The sequence below is a fragment of the Hyposmocoma kahamanoa genome, unplaced genomic scaffold (assembly GCF_003589595.1).
Source record: "Hyposmocoma kahamanoa isolate Upper Pololo Valley unplaced genomic scaffold, ASM358959v1 99879, whole genome shotgun sequence".
Classification (NCBI taxonomy): Eukaryota; Metazoa; Arthropoda; class Insecta; order Lepidoptera; family Cosmopterigidae; genus Hyposmocoma; species Hyposmocoma kahamanoa.
In genome coordinates this window covers 4,485,920-4,511,997 of record NW_020656077.1, presented here as the reverse complement: position 1 = coordinate 4,511,997, position 26,078 = coordinate 4,485,920, and the positions used below count along the sequence as shown (strand labels likewise).

General features: G+C 36.2%; 1 protein-coding gene across 4 annotated transcripts in view; it reads left to right on the top strand.

The window, feature by feature from the left end:
- Nucleotides 1-26,078, top strand: part of LOC113239318 (rho GTPase-activating protein 20) — a 64,914-nt gene that overhangs the window by 11,733 nt on the left and 27,103 nt on the right. For all 4 annotated transcript variants that reach the window (XM_026476246.1, XM_026476245.1, XM_026476244.1 and 1 more), the window contains exons 4-5: nt 12,565-12,656; nt 21,202-21,311. In XM_026476246.1, the coding sequence (XP_026332031.1) occupies nt 12,565-12,656; nt 21,202-21,311 (202 nt within the window). The remainder of the gene's footprint in view (nt 1-12,564; nt 12,657-21,201; nt 21,312-26,078) is intronic.

Sequence of the window (26,078 nt, the reverse complement as noted above, 5' to 3'; positions counted from 1 at the left end):
TGTACAGGACCGAAAAAAGTGGCATCATCTCGTTTCGGAAGCCAAGACACATCTTGGGTCGCTGAGCCAGCGGAGTAAGTCAGTAAGTAAGAGGGGGTTGTAGATCTCGTTTCGCTGTTCCAATTAATAACTCAATTTTGCTAAAAATGTCAATTGCGTTAGTTATGATAAGGAGGGCAGAACTGCAGTCTTGTTCTTAAGTAGTAGTTTCTTCCAGGTAAACTTAGGATAGAAATTTATGTGTGGGAAAGAGGCATTACTTGTCTTTTTAACATTAATCACATTATCATAAATGTATTGTGATGCCAATATAAGAATGTTCAACTTTTTTCAATTTATCTCTCAGAAACATTCTGGGGCTAGTTTACAAATTGCCGTAATAGCATATTTCTGCGCAAATATTCTATTAATGTCGATGGCAATTGTAGAAATTACTAAAATAAACCAGTCTGGAGGTTTCTCCATTTTAAACCACGTTTGATCACGTGGGCTGTAGAGTTGACAATTTAGTTTTTCCACTTAGTAATTTAGTTCCGACATCTTTGTTGTTTGTAAGAGTTAAAATAAAATAACCTAAAATAGAACTGTGCCGTGGATTTTACCATTCCACGTGATGTAACCGGAAATATAGTTAAATACCAGTATTTTTTGATGTAGTAAAAAAAAAAAGTTTTGAAGGGGTAAGCAGAGGCAAAAGCCTTCCACTTGCTATGGTCCTGACACACATGTTTTCATCAAAGCGCGTTAGTGCTAGTGACTTGGCAAGTACGCCTTGGTCAGCCCTTACCAACTTTTTTTTATTAATTCTCTCCGTATGGCCGAAACATCTAATTAAGCATCCCTTTCGCTATCTTTGTCACTATATCTTCACGCCGCAACGCTCTCTTATCACACTGTTCCATAATTTATCCATAGTTATATAATTTATCCATCAGAGTCACTCCAGCCAAATTTCTCAAAGTTCTCATTTCTACTGCATTATTTGTTAATTTACATATCAGCTTGATCCAGACGGACTGATATTTTCTTTTAGGCTTGATAGGGCCTGTGTTAGGAGACATCGCTCTTGTATTATTTTGTCGTGTACCAAAGTGCGACGACTAAAGGTTGTTTTCTATTTCGTTACTACTTTTTATCAAGGTACTAACAAAACAAGTACTCCTATCTACTACCTACTCAATAAAATGGATTGTCGATGTTGAATTAATCTCGTAGTAATTTACTTCTATTGCATTAATTTATTAACTAAAATATTTTGTAAATTAAATTTTGTAGCAGTACAGCTCCTTGTGAAAGAGTTCGTCCAGGTAGTACTGCCATCTTAGCTATTTCTGCTGTTAAGTGGTAGTCCGATCATTACTGCGTTCCGGTTTGAAAGGTTAAGGGTGATAAAGTTACAGGCACATGGGACTTGTCAACTTATGTCCCAGGATGACGGGCACAGTGGCAGTGTCCCTATGACCTTTGCTGCAAATAGAAGCCCCCGACTTGTTTGTTCCGTCACTTGGTATTGTATAAAAAATAAAGATATTTAATCGTACCAAATGCTGTGTTAACAAAAAAGTGATACACGTACTTTGTATTGTGTTCCATAAAAACAACTCAATTGTAACACTTTTTGGCGGTACTTGGGACTGTAATTAGTTTTTACGTTACTTATATGTATGTGGATTGTAAAATATGATAAAAGTATCTTTCGCCCATTAACTTTTAAACCACATCTCAAATGTCAAGGCTTCTTCTTTCACCAAGTGCCATATGGTGGGATGTGTCATTTGACCATGATCAGGGCGTACGTTACGTATTAGGGAATAGTTGCTCGTGAAAAGTTTAACATTTGTAACCTCAGGGTTTTATTAAGACGACTAAACATTTCAAATTGAAGAATGCACCGATAACTCTACACAAGTGAACTCTGGTATTCAGTTCAACAGTTCGCAGAGTAGTAATTGAAATCACAAAGGATGAGCAAGTGGCTCGTAAAAGAGAAGCGTTTATGAACTCGAGGCGAATTACGCAATTGTGGTAGGAACGTAGCTCTGGGTGTGTTAGCGTAACCGCGGCCGATTCAAGCGTTAACTCGCGTTCATCTCGTTCTCATTGTCATGTATGCATATGATTGCCTAAAGCTGGTTTTTAGATTAGAATTACATTAAAAGAAGGATGGCGAAAGCTAGTATAATTTTGTGTTTTAGTTTATGCTTAATTATCAATATATTTTTGTATATTTTTAGAAGTCGGGAATAAAAAAATTGCTAAAACATTGTATTTTAGAATAGATGCAAGAATACAACGCAATTGATTCAGCTCGACCATAGATTAGGTAACGTTTTATTTTAAGCATAAATGAATGAAATGTTTACCTACCCGAAGTATTGGTTATTTTATAGTACACACATAAAACATTAAAGCTATAAAATACCTAATGAAATAACCAATTATTCATCCCCTAGTTCGCCACTGTACGGGACTTGACACAAGAGATAATAAAAATCGGTTCTCACTACTCAAAGTATATTGAGAGAAAAAACGCCTTGAATTGGAGAATAGCAAAATTAACCATTAAAATAATTGCTCCTAAAGGCAAAATTTATGAGCTATTTATGAAAATGAATCATCATGCGTGAGCAGCCCCCTTAGAGGTGGATGATTTTCTTAAAAATTAAATGGGACCACTATGGAGGGCACCTCAAAAGTCATTCATCCCGTCTGTTTGAAGTCGGTTAAAAAATAAAACACAATGTGACAAAATATTTAGACAACATTTAAATGAGGGATAATGAAAGTTGCAAAGGAGCGTTTTGACAAGAGACCTCTTGCCAATGTCAATGTCACATTGATATTGAGAACAATGTGACCGTTTGTGGCAGATTTCTGCCATTTGGGCAGATTTTGTTTTTATTCATTTTCATTGCTGCAGAACATGATAAGTTATATTAAATGTGGCAGAGTTTGGCAGATTTGGGAATGTTCGGGAAGCACTTTATTATTTTTGGGAACAAACTGAAAATTTGTTGTTTTGTGCCACTACGAACAAACATCTGAAACGAAATACAAGGCAATTTTATAAACATAACCTATATCAACTTTATAACCCTAGCTTCTACAGGCTGTACTCAATTAGCTTTTTTGCTGCTTTGATAATTAATCACAAGTATTGATTGGTCTCCTTAATGCACGTCGTCAAAAACTCTGGGTCACAAAATACACGGAATGTCGCCATCCTTCTTTTCGAAGCACATAAGAATAAACCTGACATAATGTGTGTTGATAGGTAGTTGTGATATAATTGACCGACTTCAAAAAAAGGAGGAAGTTCTCAATTCGACTGCTTGTTTTTTTTGTACGTATGTTACGCGGTAACTCAGGCATTTGTGAACCGATTTTGATGATTATTTTTTGTTGGAAAGAGGTTACCTCAGAAGTGGTCCCATTTAAAATTGATGAAAATATTCCACCTCTAAGCGCGCGGCTGCAGCGCTGCTGCAGCGCGGATTACAGCGTCTAATTTGAACGCGCCCTAAAGGTGGCAAACTGACGGGATGAATGACTTTTGAGGTAGGTTTTTTTGGTACTGTACTAAAATTAATAATTACATAGTCATATTAAAAATTTTAATTAAAAATTAAATTAAAATTAAAATTAAAAAATTTTTTTTTTTAATTTTTAACATAGTCGTATCATTTATTGTTAATAAAATTCAATTTAATGGGTATGTCATTACAAACCCATTAAATTTTATTTATTACATTACATTAATGTAATAAATAATGTTTCATTTATTAATGGGTGTATACCTAAATAAACATTTTTTCTTTTTATTTTACTTTTTTTTTGTACGAGTATTATGTGATACAGAATTTTTTTATATTAAATAAAACAATAGTAATGATTGAAAATGGTTTTAATAAAATGATAAGTAATAATAATAATTTAATTTAATTTTTTAGGCCTTGGGAGAGGCGAGAGTTTAAAATAAATACGAAAATAATAATAATAATAATAATAATAATAATTTGGATTTCTGTGGCGTGTCGCTTCCAGCACAAATGCAGAAGGCGGTCCTGCTCGATACGGCACGTATTGTTCGCCGATTCTTGGACCTGAGTCCCTGACCCCATTTCCTGCCTGCCATTGCCGGGAAATACCGCCTCTCCCATTTAAAAATTCAAAATTAATTTTTTAGGCCTTGGGAGAGGCGAGAGTTTAAAATAATAATAATTATCTTTATTTATCTCCACAACACAATACAATGAAACGTTACAATTACAGTAAATATACATTATTACGTAAGCTTAGAGTAATGTATTGTGGGAGACTGGAGCCCTAACTAAGCAGAGCTTGTAATATGGGTCTCCAGGCACCCAACCCCTAGGATAGTCATGTTAGTAGTAATGTCGAAATACAAAGTACTGAGGAGGAAGTAAAAAATTAGTATAACAAACTATGCGTGCGCGCGTGAGCGCGCGAGTGAGTAAGTGAGTGTGTCTGAGTGCGTGAGTGAGTGTGTGCCTGAGTGTGTGAGTGCTTGTGTGTCTGTGTGTGTGCGTGTGTGTTTGTGAGTGTGGAAGTGTGAGGTTATTTGACGACTTTTAGTAGATTTTCAGTCTCATCGTAGTTAAGGAGCAAGAGATATCTGGTCAATTTTAGTTTGCATTCGTATTTGGAGAGTTCACAAAAAGTCACTCAACACAACCCATTACATGCCCACCTCTGGTCACGGGTCTTCTATGAGGAAAGCGTGTCACGGACTATCAATAGTCCGTCGCACCGGCTAATGCGTGTTGGGGACTCCATACGTTTTCCAAAGGTTGTGTACCTTCTTCGATGTCCAGGTTTCTTGATTATATTTTCTACACCGTTAGCAATGGGTATTGCTACTTGCTTACAAATGTGTTCCTAAACGAGTCCTTAGGGCGCATTTATTCGACACGAATTGTGTGAGTCAGAATGGTGGGAACGGATCCTGACAAATTTGGTACCAAAAAAATGCACCTAAATTATACTTAGGAAATGAAACTATTTTTCCGGATTTAAATCGCGTATATTTGTTTTTTCAAACAAACCGACGTTTCGGGCCCTTTACAGGTCCCATGGTCACGGTTGACTTATTATATTATTGAAATTATACTATTTAGTACCTCTGTTTAAAAAATTTGTATTAAATAACTGTAAAAACTTATTGTTCCAAAAATTTTCGTTTTTCGGAGTCTCGTGTGTATCTTAACAAATCCTAACAAATTTAGTACTAAAAAAAAGGAACATAAATTGTATTTTTGGGACTTATTCTTAAAAAAAATTACACCTCTATCAAAATGAAATTATAGCAAAATCGCAATTGTAAATATTTTCTTAATTTAAACAAAATAAATTTCTGCCATTTATTTGGGTAGGCAAAGGTTCTTCCACCATACAACCTCTTTATATGTCAGTATCTTCCATTGTTTTGATTGAAAAGGTTACAAGGGTGTCCCTAATATAGTTTATTACTCGTGTAGTTACGGTAAGGGCGCTTAGGCATTGCGCGATTGTTGCACATTGAAAATGAAACTTTTTTTTTTTGGATTAAAATCGCGTAATTTTGTTTCTTCAAACAAACCGACGTTTCAGTCAGCCGTAACCAAGGTACCTGTGCCCCAATTATGCTAATTTTCTTGAAACCACTTGTCATTGTAATTCCATTGAGACCAGAGAATAAAAAAGTAACGAGAATGGACACTCTCCGCCCGTCCTTATTTAGATACCGCACCACGCTCCGCACATTGACGGTCACATTGACTGAACGACAACAAGGCTGTCGGCGAGCTGTTTTGCGCTAAGACGCCTTTGATGTTTGAATATAGTTTTCATTTATTCATTACGAAACTTGTACGTTACTGTATAACATCATTGTACGTTACTATTGATAACAGTCGTACGGCTGTTTATCACTATCTAAACGGGACAAAGAGATGATTTCCTTCGTTTTCCGAAAGATGAAGCGAAGATGAAAAAAACTTATGTCAGAGACTCATTCAGTTATTGTTTTCTTCATTTATTTAGTGCAGAGTATAATACAGAAGTTATAGCAACTTCGTGAGCTAGTAGACAAAGGTTCTCGAATTTTCAATTTGTATTGCCGATATATATTACGTAGTGAATATACCTAATTATTGACTAAGTAATAATAAACTGGGACACGCAATTTCAAATACCTTGGTTACCTCATTTAAAAGTACCTGTCCAAAATACAACATTTTTAGTGCTTTTAATATGTTTTTTAAATAAATATTTAATATTATTCTAGTTAGTGAATTAATGAGAAATATAATATTATATCGATATAAATGCCTAATGAATATATGTAATTATTAAGATTATATAAATATAATTATGGATAACAGATTCGCGTTAGAATTTATTTATTTATTTAATAGTTTATTGTACAGGAAAAATACAACAAGTCACAAAGAATACAAGCGAAATTAAAAACAAAAGGTTCTTTTTTAAGGTTTTTTTTTCGGTTACGTTTTATTAGAATTAGAATTTTCGCTATGTTGCCGCTCTGACCACGTATCGTAATTGTACGAGAAAGTGATGGGTAACCCTGTCACTTCACGCACACATTTGCGCGTGTGCAGATAGCACCTTGCTGTATGTAGTAGTAGTAGGTAAATAACTTTCGACTGTTGTATGCAGTGTCCGGGATGTGATTGAGACTCCGTTGAGATTATACATTGCAATTATGATAATAATTAAAAAATCCAGGGAAAGAATGATCAAAGTCACTTGAGGAGAACTTTAGTAAAAAATAATTTTTAATTTGGAGACCTTGTTAATGTTAGTTAAAAAGACACGCACAAATACTACCAGATATAAACTCAATGCTGGCATAAATGTATGTATCGCTATGTAATCCCTTTTTTATAAGAAACATTACTAAATAATTTTTAACTTTTCTGTTATTTAGTCGCAAGCATTTTTATGGCTTTGCATTAAGCATTTTTATGGTTTTAATTATTTTAAGCATTTTTATTTTTTATGGTTTGTTTGAAAAAACAAATATACGCGATTTAAATCCGGAAAAATAGTTTCATTTCCTAGATTTAAAGTGTGTCAAGAAACCTACAACTTTGATAATTATTTGTATGACACTTATTGTAATACATACAACATGTCGTTCCTTCAATGTCATTAAGTCGTAACTCTCGACTCGCAGCTGTTGATTCTACGGGTGTAACGATGGTGCACGAGGTCAATAAACTAACATTTGTTATGTTAATTTTATTATTTAACTTTCCTGTTTAATTAGGTCGCTTCGATAAGCCAATGAAACGAGTGCGGTTACGCTCATGAACGTAACCGTATTATTTACGTAAATCTTAATTAGTAGCAGTGCGGTAAAACGCTCTGAAGTATATTCTTTCTAGTAAGTAAGTAATTAATTCTGCGCCGTGGATGATTCCGTGATGTACCGATTAAAACTTGTGGGGACCAGCACTGTGCGAATGGGATTTTTTAGTAGCAATAGAGCTCGTGCAAGACTTCGTCTAGGGAATTTCTGCCACCTTACCTATTTCCGCCGCGCAGTAGGTACTATAAGCATTACTGTGTTCTGTTTTGAAGTGTAAATGGTGCTGGTGAAATTGCAGGCACTTGAGACTTGTCAACTTATATCTCCGAGTGAAGGGCGCAGAGGCTGTACCTTTCAGATCTTTGCGATCTAAAAGTGAGTGGCACTGCGCCTGCTTTAGACAGGCTTGTTGCTTTACACCAGGCATACGATTTGTTCGTCTCACCACTTGGTGTCGTAAAAATATGTCGTCAACGGTCAATTGCTGCTGAACATAGTGTCTGTCAAAAAATACGTTGTCGATCGTCTGTAGTTCACATTTTTCTCTTGATTTTATTTGATCACACTTGTCGATCGTCAAAATATCGAGGAAATGTAGGCACCTTTAAGTTTTTACTGACCGACATAACGACGCTTTACTTTCTCAAACTCGTTATCTTTTAAAGAGTGATTATTCAGGAGATGCAAAACTTTCTATTTATTTTAAATTTCTTATCAAGGGTGTTAATTTCGATGCGTTACTTTAAGAATAGGTAAAAGCCAGTGTGTAAATATAAAGGAAATGTGATGTGAAATCCGCCTGCAAAATTTTTATATACAATCAGTTTTTTGAGTAACTTAGTGCTTTAAGATGTGAGTTTGAGAAAGTATGGCGACAGTAAACCGATTCTGTGTTAATAGGTGTGGTCATTCCCTCAGGGCAACATCATCATGGACTTTAAATTCAACAAATAGTTTCAACATCCTTATCGTGGAATAGATTTCGAGTTAAAATTTCACAATTTTACCAAAGAACACATCCACGCACATGTTATAAGAGGAAACGAATTACCAAGTGACGGGACGAACAAGTCGTGCGCCTTATAACGCACACACTCAACATAGCCCCGCACTAGGGAAACCCTGTGTCGCGGGTGCCATGGACACACACATAGACAACCACAAATTACACCCAAACTCGCTAGAGAAATAATTGTAGCCCATACAACTATTTCTCCCGGCCCGGGAATCGAACCTGGGACCTCTGCGTGGCAGTCCGGCATGGTAACCGTTCGGCCACGGAGGCAGTTAAAAAAAAAAGTTATAGTAAGCGACACGCCTTTCCATTACAGTAGCTGTGCCATTCAGAGCTTTGAATCCATTTTTAATCGCAAAGGTTTGAGGGGCACACATTGACCTACCAACAAATGGACATCGGGTCTAATACAAAAACCACGAAAAAAACGTTTGATATAAGAAAAATAAACTATATTTTAGCGTCTTTGAAAATTGGCTTAAACAATATACCAATACTAGCACATCAATATAAGAAAGAAAGAAAAGAATGTTCATTTTGATGCTTAATAGATAAATATTAAGATCCACGACGGTTTCTACTCAGCGTTTGCCAGTATATATGTATCTATAGTATACAGTCTCAACTCAGCCCGGGTTTAACTATCTGCGATTGCATTATTAAAATCGATTTTGAGAGCTCCGCTTCGCTCCCCGTTTCTGCTTGCGTTGTTGACTATTTATATTTAAAACATTTCTTAGTACATTCGCACACTTTTAGGCGCATACAGGATTTTGAATAAACTATACCTTGTTAAGTCGTCACTACATCTTATTTGAATTTCTGTTGTCGCATACACAATGTGCTTTTATTCACTCGCATTAAAACTATTTACGGATAACAAACGCATTCAAATCCACGATAGTCCAATATAAAAATACTCTAAACATTCATAAATAAATAATGCACACACTGTCTCATAGCCCCGCACCTGGGAAACCCTGTATTGCGAGTGCCACGAGCACGCACATAAGCAACCACAAATCAAACAAAAACTTAGAGAAATAAATGCAGGCTATACAAATATTTGTTCCGGCTCAGGAATCAAACCCGCGGGACCTCTTTGTCGCAAAGCAGCACGGTAACCTTTTACCGTGCTTCGGCCATGGAGGAGTTTAAACCGTTTAAACCATTTATTCACCACACAAAATATTAAACGTAACTTATTCAATGACATAAAAATTATAACATTTGCAATATACAAACCTTAACATTTACTGTGTGCCAGGGAAGCAAGATCAGCACGCACTGTGTAGAGCATATGCTCGTGCTGTTGTGGACAAGCAGATATATAAAATACGCGCACAAAAACTAATATTAAATATAATGAAATTAATAATAATAATAATAATAATAACGCTCACACTCAACATAGCCCCGCACTAGGGAAACCCTGTGTCGCGGGTGCCATGGACACACACATAGACAACCACAAATTACATCCAAACTCACAAGAGAAATAAATGTAGGCCATACACATATTTCTCCCGGCCTGGGAATCGAACCCAGGACCTCTGCATGGCAGTCCGGCATGGTAACCGTTCGGCCACGGAGGCAGTTGAACTTGTTTTTTGAAATTCACTACACGCAGATTTAAATTAGTAGTAATATTGTTTGTTTGTTATATTAGCTTGTTAATTCACAGTCAATTATTCTCAGTGTATTTTTTTAAATTTTTTTCAAGACCTTGTTGGATTCAAGCTCTTCATTCCAAATATTAGATACAATAAACATAGCAAAGTGATACAAAACAGTAATCTATAATACCATTTATAATAATTTACTTCTCAGAACTGTCACATTATGCGACTAAATACTGTAGTGTAAAATTGCTTGGGAAGAAAATTCCCATTACTCTTTCCTTTCTTCTTCTTATGTTATCCATGGAATACACTGCAATGCTTACCATTGTGGTGAAAGGGTATGCCAATCGGCGTAAGGTACTCGCCGATTTTTGTCCAGAGTGCAATAGACTATTGACCAATACGATAATCATAGGTTCCCTAACTTTTTGGCTCAAGATAAAAAAAGTTTGACGCCCACCACAACAATAAAATATTGAAAACACATATTTTTTTATATTAACTTAACACAAAAATCACAAAAAATATATATTTATTTACACACATATCATAAACTCTCTATAATGTGTTCAAAAACCGCAAATTACTACCAGCGTAAAGGTATACTGTTTTGTTAGAACAAATTTCTTATCTGTGACAATGTTATTGTTTCTTAATTCGATGTTATTATTACACTCAAATTTCGAACATGTCTGAAAAACAAAACAATTTGATTGGACCTCAATTCTAATATCAGTCGAGATGAAGTTTTATTCGAAATGAAATATCAATAGCAAATAAGTTTCACAACTTCACACGTTACTTGATATCGAACGATATGATAGTTGGGGCCGATTTTAGTTTACCTATGAATTAAAAATAAAAACTACAGATGCGTGAGAAAAGTTTTTATTTGCCGCCATTTCGCCAGTCGTAACTTGCGGTTCCTGAACATATCACAGAGAGCTTTTAATAATTATGTGTTTAGATAAAGTAGTGTATGTAACTGTACGTAATTAGGCATTAAAACGCTCGTGAGGTGTTTTTATGAAACTCGCCTGTGTAACAGTCACATAAACTACTATTGTAATGTAATTTATATAGATGATTAAGTATTATTTTCAATTGCGGTGGCACCTTCTGGACAGCATCAAAGCCCCCTAATTGCTTCCGTGTCCCCACCGCCCCCTAATTGCTTCCGAGGCCCTCCCAGGACTGTTCAGCGCTCATTGGCAAGGACCACTTTGGGAAACTATGCGCTAAATGAACATTGAAATGCAAACTGACTAGTACGAAATGCCAATACGTATACTGACCAAAACGCACGATGACCACAGGAATTTGCTATTTGACTAATGGAATCGTACGTCGTGCGGGGAGGCTCCTTTCGTGAAACCCACGTTTCACTCTTTCCTGAGCACAGATTGGACATGATATATTTAACACTTCGTGTACGCTTTACTTTTTAATCCCCGACGCAAAAAGGGGGGTTATTAAGTTTGAAGCCTTCGGCATCGTTGCTCCCAAACGGCTAGACCAGAATTTCTTAACCTTTTTCTAGTTATGGACCTCTCTCAAAATTTCAAAAAGCCTTAAGCCTTTCCGAAAACGTAAAGAATTTCTTGCGGTGCACGAATAAGACAAGACACATTTTTGTTGTGCCACCAGGTTTAGATTAATAAGTATTCTTATTATTCAATTTTTAATAAAAATAATAAATAAAGTAAAAAAGGTTCTCGGGTTGCATAGACGCACGTCTTGAAGGGCGCGAAAATTTAAAAAGGTCACATGCACTCACAACATATTGTATACCAATTTTTATATTAATACAACATGTTAGGTAGGCTGTCATGGACCCCCGGTGTTCATAACACGGACCCCTCGGGGGTTCATGGACCACAGGTTAAGGAACCCCGGGCTAGACTAATCTTGGAGCATTTTTTTTCCAAAGCTAATTTAATTGGGGTGGTTCTTGGTTATGTTTGATGAAAATCGGTTCAGCTGTTTAAAGATCGTCAGCTATTTTCCCAGTTATTGTAGAGATCTCAGTCATAAAATGAATATTTATTTACTTTTTGTCCGATCGACTTGAAATATGAAACTATGGAAATCTGATGACAATTTAATAATATGGTAACTTTGATTTGATGCTGCATTCAGGACAGTCTGCAGACAACTCAACTATAGTTTATTGATTACAGATGACTTTATTAAATTTCGTAACCGAATTCAAAAAAAGGAGGAGGTTCTCAATTCGACTGTATGTTTTTTTTTGTATGTATGTTACGCAATTACTCCGCGATTGAACCGATTTTGATGATTTTTTTTTGTTGGAAAGAGAGTACCTCGGTTTTGATCCCATTTAAATTTGAAGAAAGTATTCCTCCTCTAAAGGTGGCAAACTAGGAAATGAATCCGGTTTCGCGCACTTTCCGGTTACCGATTTCGATAAAACCTGGCAAATAGATGTAATTCCACGAACTTTGAAGTATATTGTAGTTATATTGTTTTGCACCGGAGTTTTTTAATTTTATTTTTTTTATGTAATACGTTAGTTAATCATAAGTAACTGACTATATGTTGTATGCTATGTAAACCAAGGATCCATTTCCCAGATTGCTGATGTCTCTGCCGGTATGCACGCAGCGGTTTCTGGTACTTCTCTTCGGCACCTTCCGGGTAATGGCCTCCAACGCTGACAAATCAGGTACTAATCCAGGTATACAAACTTCATTAACTTATCGATGGCGTATCGTGCTGGATGTACTAGTTTAGGTGTGCTACCATAGATATAGAAAAAAAGATATGTAAATGACGCTAAGATCGGGTGCCGATGTCCCCACTTTTTAGCTTGTGTGCAATTCAAACTTTACGCTCTATTATCTACTGCCATAACTTAAAGATTTTGGTTGGGTAGAGCTTAAAACGTGAAAACGACGTAAAACAATTTTAAAATTTAACAAAATTAAACTTACAGTCACTTGAATAAGAGTTATATTACAATATTTCAGTATTATTTTCATCCTGGTTCAGCCATTCACCAATAGGTGGCGTTTTAGTAAAAATATTACTAGTATATAATAGCTAACTATTACAAGTTAGATGGCGCTGAAACTCATTTTTCGTTACACTAAGAATTCACGGGGCGGTTTTCACCCGCGTCTGCCGGGACCGCGGCATCTGTAGAATGTAACAGTTAAGTATGTAAAATTAGTAGCTGTGCCGCGGCAGGGCACTAGTAGAACCGCGCAGGACGCGATGACCTGCGCGCTTGGCAGCCGTCGTCGCCCGCACACTTTGGCGGTCGGTTCGATGGCGATGTGTGAGTGAGAAAATGTGGTGAGGGACACAAAACTGTTGAGTGTCCGAAAAAAAAATAGAAACTCTCCTGCCAAATGTGCTCTCTGCTCCTGCGATCATCCTGCAAACTCCAAACGCTGTCAAGTATACAAAGAAATACTTGAAAGGAAAACGAACTCCAAAAAGATTTCTACCAGAGTTTCCGATGGTAAGTCTAATACGCAGTCCATAACGAGTGTCCCAGAAGTTCACAAATCAACTCCATTAGGTTATCAGAACAAATACAAGTAACATACTCAGATGTAACAGCAGATCGTTACAGAATTCCTCTTCCAACTGATGAAGTTATTGACAGGAGCGACAACACTACTTTAGAACAGCTACTAATAAAGCAAAATGAAAAGCTAGATACATAATTACAACAAATCAGTACCCTTGTGGGACTGTTGACTACAGTCATAACCAAACTGGCTCCATACATGGCATCCCTAAGAGTCGCAACCTGGAACATCAACGGGTTAGCTCCTAATATCAACGAGTTAGACTCATTCATAAAAACAAACCAACTAGACGTAGTGCTAATATCAGAGGACCATGTCACCATAAGGAGCAGTCCTCGCATCAAAGGCTTCAACATCTACCACACCCCCATCCTGATGGTGGAGCTCACGCCGGAACTGCTTTGGTACTTCGAAAAAGCATTAAACACTCAGCTATGGAGCCGTTTTCTTCCACGCATATTCAAGCGACCACGGTTACAATTGAAGGTCGTATGGGTTCATCACGCTTTCTTCTGTATACTGTCCGCCAAGGTACAAAATCACAGCAGAAATGTTCTCCGCCTATTTTCAGACCCTTGGTCTAACATACATTGCGGGCGGTGATTGGAATGCCAAACACACTTTTTGGGGCTCTTGCTGTACTAGTACTCGTGGATGCGAACTAAAGCGCTGTGCCGACATCATCCACCTGGAGTCTTTATCGACTGGAGAACCAACATATTGGCCAAGCGACCCTAGACAGCTGCCCAACCTTCTGGACTCTTCCTGAGTCAGGGGCCCATATGAAGATGAAAATCGAATCGAGCTTGGATGGATCCTCAGTTCATACACCAGTAATTCTGACAGTGAATGCGAGTGTGATTACTCATGAAAAGGCAGAATCACTTGTAAACCATAGGACTGATTGGGAGGGTTTTAGAAGGTACATAAATCAAAATATAAAATTACCAATCCCTCTTAAGGATTCCGATGAAATAGATGGAGCATGCATAAATGTCACGAACCTTATCCAAGTGGCAGGTTGGGCTAACACACCGGAACAGGATTCAACTCCACGCATTCCCACCCTACCATCGAATATTCGTGGAACGATCCTGGAAAAGCGCCGTCTAAGACGAGTCTGGCATCAGTCGTGTCATGCGCTGGACAAACATAGATACAATGAGGCACGCAAAGAGCTCAAGAGTATCAGCAATGTATCAATCAACTAGTTTAATAATAATAATAATAATAATACCAGTGCTACCAAATCTCATCATATCACATTTACACTGAAAAAAGGAAACTGTAATCCAGTAAGGCTTGGTAATGAAACATTACCAAATATCGTAAACTTCATTGGCTCATGGGAAGAAATTCAGCATTATCAGTAGACAACAAACTTCTAATCTACAACTCGGTCTTAAAACCCATTTGGACATTCGGTATTCAGCTGTGGGGTGTGGCTAGCAAGAGTAATGTACTTTGTCTTCAACGAGTGCAGAATTGTATCCTGAGGGCAATAGTCAATGCCCCTTGGTTCACTCGTAATGAAGAGATCCGTGATCATCTAAACGTCATATCGGTAGCTGCTGAGGTCGACCGACATAAAACTAACACAAAGAGCGACTATCCTGCCACCCGAACCCACTCATCGCGGAACTTCTAGATCCATCAACTATTGTCAAACGGCTTAAGCGAGGCCATGAGGCATTAGAGTTGGGAGGTGCGGCACTGGCCGCTCCACCAAAAACGTCTTCTCTCGTTCAAAAGATTCGCATGGCCTGGCGGCAGATTGCAAATAAAGTAATAATATAAAAAAAAATTTCATAAAAATTTTCAAATCGTATCATTCTCAATGAATACTAAAATCACAATGGCAAGAATGATGTTGAAATGTTAAGACAATCGACGCTGCAGTGCACTATTCAACCTAAAATAATTACTCTAATTTTGCCAATTACATGCGAGTATACCGCGTAGGCGCGCACGCTTAGTGTAATGATGCAACCCGAAGATGGTTTTTTTTCACGTTGTGTTACCATTCGGTCTTTCTTTGGCGTCTCTTGTTTACGGCTGTGAATTAGCGTTTGACCTGCTTTACGACCGCAAGCGTTACAATATTCTTCAAAAACTATAATTTCAAAATATGAACTTACTTAATTTGTAATAAAGAATAAAGCTTTCCAGAGCAAATCCCAGAACGATTTATAAAAAAAAACAAAGTAATCATTATAAACAAAACTATGTGTTTGCCGTTTGACCTGTGCGCCATTTGCATTCAATTCACCTAACTCCAAACCCTACGCAGTGTCGAATTGACTTGTTGAGAAAAATCCTATCGTATGACACTTTCAAATCATAATGTATGAAGCTCTCTTTTGTGCTCGGCTTCGCTTTCGGCGTAGCGGAGTCTAAACATTTGCTTCATAGCATGTTAGCCGTGAACGTGCGATTGTTGCGTTTATGGCATACGAACTGAGCTTGTAGCTATTGTATAATGTGTTCTATACGTCATTGTTGCATACTGGGCGGTCGCCTACAGGACACGCGTCATACACACGTCGTAACAGTCACTGTCATAAAATTGGGAAAGAATTCGTCCAGGGTAGTACTGCCACCTTACATATTTCTGCCGCCAAGCAGTAATGTCAGCATTACTGTGCTCCGGTTTTGAAGGTAAGGGTGGTGGTGAAATTACAGGCACATGGGACTTGTCAACTTATATCACAGGGTGACGGGCGCAGTGGCAGTGCCACACAGATCATTGCGATTTAAAGCTCTGAGTGGCACTGTAACTGCACGACTTGTTGGTTCCGTTACTAGATATGATATTAAAAAAAATTAACATGAGCAGTGCACAACGCTGCTGCTCGATTCGACTTTAAATTAAAATAAAAACGGCTTTGTTTAAACATGCAAAATAACGTAAATTTCAAACATTAAACGAAGAAGAAGAAAATATCAAGTTAAAATAAAAAAAGCACGTCAAAAGGGCCCTTGACTATGTTAATTAGATAAGTGTCGCGTTATTCCACCATGGCCCATCATAAATTGTAACCACAATCAAAAGATATAATATATTCCTCTTCTTTTTACTTAGTGCCGGTGCACTGTGATTCCCCCATAGGCCATAAATCAAAAAAAATCATTGGCTTATCCCGGTTAGATCAACTCACTAAGTTAGTAACTAGTTAACAAGCTTCCAAAAACTATAAATATCAATGTAATTAGGTCACGTTATCATTCACTTTTGTGCATCGGAAGTGAGCGCATCGCGAGACTAATTATCACCACGTGTGAGTCATCGAAACTTAATCACTTTGTTTTTGAGTGTCACTATTCCAAATCAAGTGTTTACGTGTTGTGAAAGCATGGAGATCCAAGAGCATGGTATGTACTTTTATTATCAATTTTTTTTTAATTTTTTTTATGCATACTTTTTTTTATATAATTTTTTTATTGAAGGCAGTTTTTTGGTGAAAATTTTTGGCATAACTTAATTTCCTTTAGACCTACAACTTTTGGCTGCGCTGAGCTGCACCTGAGGTATATGGTTTTTGAATAAGGAGTATGTCCTTATTAAGAGCTATAAGTTTCATTTGCATCTTGCTGCCTCTTCTTGGCTTAAAGGGGTGTCAAAGTATGCATGTCCATAGTATTGAATTTTTAATTTTTTTTTAAGTTCAGCTTTCATATTGTTTTAGGTACATTTTTCAAATGTTCTGTATCGAGGATGACAATTTTTGATATTTGGCACTCTAAAGTGGGTAATCCAAATGAAAAAATGCAACACGTCCTGAGCACTTTGACCGAAACATCATCCCTTTCTGACGACATCGAAAATATTGATTTAGAGACTTTAAGCCTTAAAATTAAGAATATTTGTAAACGAATTTCCCACTACTGGGCAAAGTCGAATCGTACTAGATCTAAATTCTTAGAAAAATATTCAGATTGGCTGCATGTCGTTGAAAATATTGATGTACAGCGAACTGAGTTACGTGTATCTCAGAGCTTTGACGAAGTTAAACCATCAACTTCTTCATCGCATGGCCGTCCGAGAATTAACTTTGACGACACCAGTAAACGTACAAAAAGGAGAAGATTGGCTAGTTTGTCTAACCAAGACCCTTCTCTTGTACAGTCATTGCTCAATGCGTCCGATAGCTTGTCTTGTCCTGAAATCGATTCTAGCGAAGTTTTATCGCTCATTGTTGAAGCTCAGTTAACTCGACATCAATATATATTAGTAAAGAAATTTATAGACAATAAGTTTTCAAAAACCATTTTCCCATCTTACCAAAGTGTCGTGGAATCTAAAAAACACTGTTATCCTTCAGATATTACTGTTACAGAATCATCCGCCGAAGTCGAACTTCAAAGTTTATTAGATCATACTGCCAATCGGATTCTCAAGTCTCAAAAAGATGTTTTGGATAGTGTACCTAATGAGTCTCTAGATAAGATATCTTTGATAGGGAAATGGGGTTTCGATGGCAGTACAGGGCATTCAGAATATAAACAGTGTTTTTCTGACTCCACTCTTGAAGACAGTAGCCTGTTTGTTACTTCGTATGTGCCACTTCAGCTTGTTTTGACAACAGATAACAAAGAAAATTCAGTAGTTTTGTGGAAAAATCCTCGTCCTTCATCAACTCGATACTGTCGTCCTATACGCCTCCGATATTTGAAGGAATCGACTGCAGTGTCAGTTGAGGAAGAAGCTCATTTTAAAGATAAAATAAGGAACTTGCAGCCTACTGTTTTCAAGGAAGAAGATCGCGAATATCGCATTACTCATTGTTTGCAACTTACTATGGTAGATGGTAAAGTGTGTAATGCACTTAGTGGTGTTTCTTCATCAAAATGTTTTATTTGTAACGCCTTGCCCAGTGAAATGAACAAAATTGACGAATGTTTAAATAAGGAAGTCGATGAGAGTAAATATGAATTTGGTTTATCACCTCTTCACGCATTAATACGTTTTTTTGAATATTTTGTTCATGTCGCGTACAAGTTAGATGTTAGGAAATGGCAAGCTAGGTCCGCTAATGACAAAATGCTTGTTGCTGCAAAAAAATCATATGTTCAGACTCAATTTAGAGAAAGATTAGGGCTTATAGTGGATAAGCCTAAAAGTGGCGGAAGCGGAACATCAAACGATGGTAATACAGCCAGGCGGTTTTTCTCGAATTCAGAAATTTCCGCTGAAATTACTGGGATCAAGAAGGATCTCCTAGATCGTTGCTGGATCATCCTTCAATGTTTAAATTCGGGATATAATATTAATAAGACGAACTTCGAAGAGTTCGCTTTAGAGACGGCTCGGCAGTTAGTTGCCGAATATCCGTGGTATAACATGCCTGCTTCCGTTCACAAAGTTCTAATTCATGGTGCTAATGTTATAGATTACGGTTTGTTGTCAATCGGAGAGTTGTCTGAAGAAGCAGCTGAAGCGACTAACAAATACATCAAGTCTTTTAGAAAAAATCATACGCGTAAAATGAGTCGCATTGTGACCAACACAGATTTAGTAAATAGGCTGCTTCTTCATTCAGATCCCTTCATAACAGGTCTACGAAAGTTACCTGTTAAAAAAAAAGGTGTACTGTCAAAAGCTGTATTAGACTTGTTATGTATTTAAAGTTAATATTGTTGAGATTTAATGTATTTTGGTATAATTTGTGTTTTGTTTGTATTTTGTAAAATGAACTTTTTTATGTATTTTTATTGTTTTAATTTATTCATTTGTGGTTATTGTTAATACAAATAATCATTATTTACACAGTTTTACCATTAAAAGTCGCAGTATAAAATGTTTTAGATACATCGTCTAAAAACAAAATTACTGCGAGACATTTTTACACCTAAATATTGTCAAATATTTTTTAAAATGTATAATTTTATTAATTTACGTTTACCTAATCATATTTTAACGTAATAAAATAAAAAAATAATAATAATTTCGGAGTTACGTATTTATGACCGCCTTAGTATGGAGCGTGAATCACCGTGCGGTGCCCTTTTATGAAATATTATGTTTAAAAAATCCAAATGAAAATTAGACACTTAATAAATACAATTTGTCACAAACACTAGTTAGACAAAGAAAATAATCAATTTGAATAATAATCATTTAAATTGCACAAATCCAAATACATATAGAACAGTAAAAGCTACTTCACAAAGCCGGCTTCCCGAGATTGCTAATGACGTTTGTTTCTTTGGGCTGTTTTGTTATTTCACCAGTACGGCAGCATCGCATAATTACCACAACCAAGATACTTTTTTTTTAGTAATTATGCTGTCATTTTTTAATTACTCGAAATACTCGTTAGTTCTGCACGCTTGTTAAATGTTTACTTGTACCTATTTATATCGCGAAAGAGTAATTAATTCTTCGTTAGACATGATCCAGTGTAAAATTTTAGCAATTTATTGCGTATGTAATTTTTAAAAAAAATAATATTTTTAATATAATATTATCTAATATGTAAAGCCCAGAGGATATTCTGGTAAAAGTAACCTAGTTGAGCCAGTTGCAACGTTTTCTCATCAGAGCTATTCTCAACCAATAGCAGCGTGTTTAATATTCATAAGGGCTTCATAAAGCCTGGATTAACATTTAATGACAATGTTTGAGCAGCGAGTGGGATCCGATGAAAGGTGGCTCGTGCCCGCAACACAAAGTTCCACTTCTGCATGTTATATTAACGGAACCCTTTGAGAAGCGGTCACTGCTGCTAATCATGTTAAATTGCGTGAACCGCACGCATTAACGTTTTAACCACTATGACGAACTTACCAGTATTCTTTGTTCACTTATAATATCACAATATTTGGGTGATTTTCAGGTTAGTCTTCCCTACCTAATTTCGATGGCAATTTTTATTATTTAAGTATTAGAGTATATTATCAAGAAATATTAAATAATATTTCTGTTTACTACACTCGAATATTAAGTAATACTTCATGATAATATTCTGGAATATTTAAATAATAAAAATTGCCACCGAAATTTGGTAGAGAAAACTAACCTGAAAATTACTCATTTAGCATGTCAAAGTATCTTTTAATTTTTCTTATTGCATCATCCACTCAAATTCGGCTTAGGTATTAGCTGCTAGATTGATGCATAGATTGAGCTGCTAAAAGGTTGGCACTTGTCAGCACACATCAGCATTGTGTCCATATAAGACGTAAAATCTTCGGCATAGTGGATGCCGAAACGTGCTTGTTACGTCATAAATGAGAGGGAAACGTGGTTTGTTGCTTTGTGTGCTGGCACGTTTCTGTTCAAGACTCTGCACGTTATGTCAAATTTTATTATGAAAATATCAGCTACACTATTTACAGTTGCAGTACACTATAAATAGAGCATCTTTCACTGTTTTGACTATATACAGAATTCTTTATTCTTTTAAGAGTAGCCACGGTTTGTACATTTAGTCAGCGTTGTTAACGTCGGCTCTAACTGAAAATCAGCGCTGAGACCCTGCCCAACGTAAACGTGAGCTGGCTAGCCGTTTCGGCTACTAATGTGTATTTTAATTTTTTAATTTTATTGTTTACTTTTGTTTTTAATCGATAGTATTGTGATGTTTAAAATGTTATTATGAATAGCCGAATAAATGTTTTTTTCTTTTTTTCTGTTAAATGACAGTTACTTATTGTTGGGAACATTTCCAGGCACAGGTATGACATCGGAAGCGCTGGGAGTGTCGGTGGCACCGTCTTTCTTCCACTCTTGCGTATCGGACGGCAAGACAGCCACAATGGAGGATGTCCAGCGTTTCAAGGTTAGTTAACGTCCACATGCCAATTCCGAATTACATCATATCTACAGATTGATATGACTTGTTTTCTAAACACATGTAACATTTTGAAACAATTTTCTGGGATGTTTAGCCTTTTACAGGTTCTTGTTATTCGAGTAAAGACAATGAAATCACAATCAGGATGTGGTGAAATTTATGTTGTCAATAATATATTTCTAAAGCAGAATGGATTAATTCTTTATTACCCTGTTTTCAATTTGAATTGAATTTGCTTCTCATGTAGGTCAAAAGCGTACCGTGGTAAACCCTACATCGGCGATGAACAACATTTCAATTTGTGATGCTGTATTGTGTTTTCATGACATTCTAAACTACAGTGTTGCTGGACCAAATAATAATAAACACAGAATATAATGCAGCCATTAAATAATAATTTCTCGTTTTGGTAAGAGATTAAGCAGCTCATTCAAAAAATGGACGCTGAGTTCCACCCTGGATATCTTCAGAGATAATCTCATTTTACCAAAACGAAAAGTAAACAAACTACGTCATCGAGTAATATCATAAAATTAACATAATGCCATATCTATAATAATTACTGTTGCAAGAAATACCACGATTTTATCCGAATATTCGGCCTGATGAAAGCACATACGAAAAATTTACACGAAAAATACCACTTGTTACTAAAAATAATTTCAAGTTTTTTTTAAGTATTTATCATAAATAATTATGTACAATGAAACTGAAGAAGTGCTTTAATTGTCAAGTTTATAATTTTGACTTTACGAAGAAACTAATTGTCTATTTCACTTTAGTTTAATTAACTTTTAAAAACTTAATTTTATTTTGTTTTCAAATAATGAATACTTGGTTGGTTTTGCTGGCGTTTATTTGGTTATGTAAAGTAGGTAGTTTTAATTTCATATCGAAACTGCAAAGGTAAGCCTTTTTAACATCTATATGTTAACAGTCTTTGATCTCGTAGGTAAATAACTTAGTTGTTTTGCCTACGATTAAAAAATTTATTGTTGTATAGGTATATGTACCATTATTAAAAGTTACTCAAAATGAATTCGTTAAAATATTAAATTTGTGTATCTAAGAAAATGGAGCTCACTTCGAGCAACTAATTAGTTAGATTACCATTTTTTTCGTTTTATTAAAATACATTAAGATTTCATGTTTTTTTTTCATTTAATTAACCAATTTTGTGAGAGAGATTTTATTCTTGTAATTAACCCTGTCGATCGATGCAATAAAAGTGCAGGGTGCATTTTTTTCAGATTAAAGCGGGTTCGATTCCCGCGTGTTGCTAGAAATTTTCGAAAATCTATGAATGCAGTTTTATTTCTTTTAAAAAATAAAGGAATGTTTCCTTTAAGTAAAAATGTCTATCTCCAGTATTTAGAATACTTTCCCTCCAGGTGGCATAACAAATTTCCACCCTGTATATATGTATCAGGTTTCTACACCTGATCCCTTTTATTTTCTCTATCTTTAAGACGTTGTAAGTAGCTAGAACGCTAATTACGAAAAGCAAAGAACAAAAAGGTACTTCGAGGTTCACTCAAAAATTACGTAATTAAGTATTTCTCGGAGGTTACTCTAGGCGTTTTCTATCGGAAATTTCCGAAATTCAATTCCGAACTCAGGAACCATCCTTGTTACTCGACCACGTGGGGTTACCAACGGTGCGCTCTTACACCACCTGCAAATGGAACGAGATATTTATGAAGCTCTTTATCGGGTCGAGTGCCCGAAGCCGGACACTTTATATTAGTTTTCAATCGAGATAGCTTTATCGAAGGCTTACCAGTATCATAGTTTTATACTTTTGATTTGTGTATCAATAATTTGAATCTTATTCACTGCTGCTTTAGAAATAATTCAATATGATTCTCGTTTTTCGGAACATAGGCAATAGGAGCGAGGGAGCACAGAGAAGTAAACTTTAATTTTTAGTTGCCGCCGGGCGAGGTACTATGTGACCATCATTCATAACCTATACTGTACATTAATACTTTAGATAATGGAAGTTACACCATTATCAACGATTAAAAGTATTGGGTTTCGGTGTATACACCTGCTCGGGACATGTGCTCCATGTTTATGTGTGTGTTTACGTTCGTATGTAGCTTTGTACTTTGATATTGCGTTGTAATCAATTTTAGGTTGTGTTAATGTATATACGTAATTCAGTGTTAGCCCTCTGTCGTGACAAAGATCGCTTTTCAGAAATGTAAAGTACACAAAGTATTTAGTGGTATTGCGGAAAATTGAATTTTCCCGCAATAGCCCACTTGTTTCAGATGCTTAAATATTCATCGTTAGATTGTCACGAGCGCCCGTGGCGTGTCAACAAAGGCATTACCGATCTTGTTATCAAAAGTTAATAAACAGTTTTTATCAGCGGTCTAGTTCGATGTCAATACGATATCAGATACGGGAGTCCAATTTATTTCACATCGTAGCTTGCGCGTTTTAATCGGTTCTTGTGGAGAACTTAAACAACATCTCCTATTGCTTGTTGCAGCGGAGTAGTCGGGGAGCACACGAAAGCTCCGCAATGATCTATTTTTGTTTGTATAATCTCTTATCGATTATTCTTTGTTTACGATAAGTCTGTTAAGGCGGGCTTAAATGGGATTATTAACATAATTTCTGGACAACATACGTATACAACAAATATATCACAGTATAGCTATAACATACGACTGAACTTGTAATCTCAAACGTAAAATAAATATCATTGCCTAGCCTTGTTGTATAACAATAATCTATAAAAATAATACCATAGCATTAAACACAATGTAACATATTATAAAATCGGCTTTCACAAATTGTACATAGCTTATAAATTGGAATTGTCTAAAACATGCGGCTGCAGGCAGAAGTTTGTGTGAGTACTCGTAGAAGTCGTATTTCGTACACTCGGTAGTTATTGACACACAGATCGCAGAACACGCGTGCTTGAGTCGACTTGTATCGCTCTCAGAACACTTGGCATGTGGCCGAGCAGGCCTTGCGCGCGGAGACCTCGACTTAACATGTGATTAACACAACGTCGACTGTAGCAAAACTGCTAAACCACATTTAAGGGCCTTTACATATGGCGCCGCGGCAACTGCGGGTGGCGGCGTCGCTACACTAAAGTCCGTTAGCTATTCCATACATATGCCGTACACGATTACCCGACACATTACGTCGCCGCCGCGGTATTGCTACCGGACTTTATCATTGATCTCATTGTAGGTCTAGGTGTTTCTTGGCGGCGCTTTGTGTAAAGGTCTGAGCGCCTTCTGCATTGAAAGCTCGCACTTCACGTTACGAACGTGTGATGTGTCAATATTGGTTTCCACGCTACCGCCAATCTCCATGTATCGCGTGTTCGCGCCAATCTGTGCTTTGTATTGTTATTGTGTAATTATTAGCTTATGATTCCTTACTCCAAACCTTCTTATCCAATAGTATTACAGCTTTGAGTCACTTTCCAGAACCCTAAACAGATACGCTCGCTGCACAAGTTCTTTGTTTTGAGAGTTTCTTAATTACTTTGTGATCGCTGTAGCGCTTTGGTATCGAGCATTTAATCTTTCTTATTGTCGCAAATTGGATTTGAATTTAGAGTGTTTGCTTTATTTGTAGTAAACTTTTAAGTTTGTATCATATTATTTGTTAAAAAATTTAATAGCACATACGCTTTTAATTGTTGTTAATACATAATATGCATTCACGTATTTGTAAGTAAAAAAAAGTTAGTAGATTTGTTGAGGTTCATTTATGAAATTATCTTATGTTTCGTAGAATTCTCGTATCAGTAATGCATCACCTGCGACGCGCTGTTGTTCAGCTTGCTACCCCTATCATGATAGCAGCTTGATTCATAATTTATAATTCGTTACTCACTTCCTCTTTCGGGCTGACTCATCCATTAACTGGCATAATTCAATTATGAAACACACTTTACTAATATTTACCCAATTGACGAGGTTTTTGTGTGAGATCAGAATGCGCGGCTTAACTGGCGCTCCTTTATTTTTGTATTTAGCATTGTACATTGGTTCAGTTTATTTTCTCTATGTCAAACTAGTGGTCGAATAATCCGATGCTTATTTATCTACAATTCAGTGGCTCGTAAACATAGAATGCGCTTTTGTATCGAAAAAATGCCACGTCACCGAGATTACAACTTACAAAATTGAAGGAAAAATAATATTTAATTAAATTTGTAATTATACGAATATGTAACATTTAAATTAACTTTATCATATGTAGAAAGTGAAATGTCTAAAAACTTACAACATAAAAAAAAATGTGTTTTTAATCATTTTTAATCAAAACTATCGCACCATCGTTTAAATTTTAAATTTGATACTTCCAGCTGTCCACAATCAGACATTCAGTAGCGGTATTCTTGGTCATAATCAGACCTTTAAGATTTATATTGACTCAAAATGTTTTGTATTTCAAATAAAGTATCATAAAATGTCGCGCAATCCCAGGTGTTAAAAGAAGCAAAAATATATTTTAAGTTTCTCTTGCATTCTATTTAATAAAAACAACCGAATATCCAAGCACTAGTTCTAACCTATTATCACTATCGCAGAATCCTAGAATATTGCTTATCGAAATATACAATATATTAAAGCTTTAGGTAATTTAAACATTATCTTGTCAAGTGTGTTTGCAGCACGGTTTTATGTACTTAACTATTACATTCTTGGAAATAAAGTGCTCCAATGTGAGCTCTGTAGTGCATTATGACTTGGCCGCCGCATGATAGGG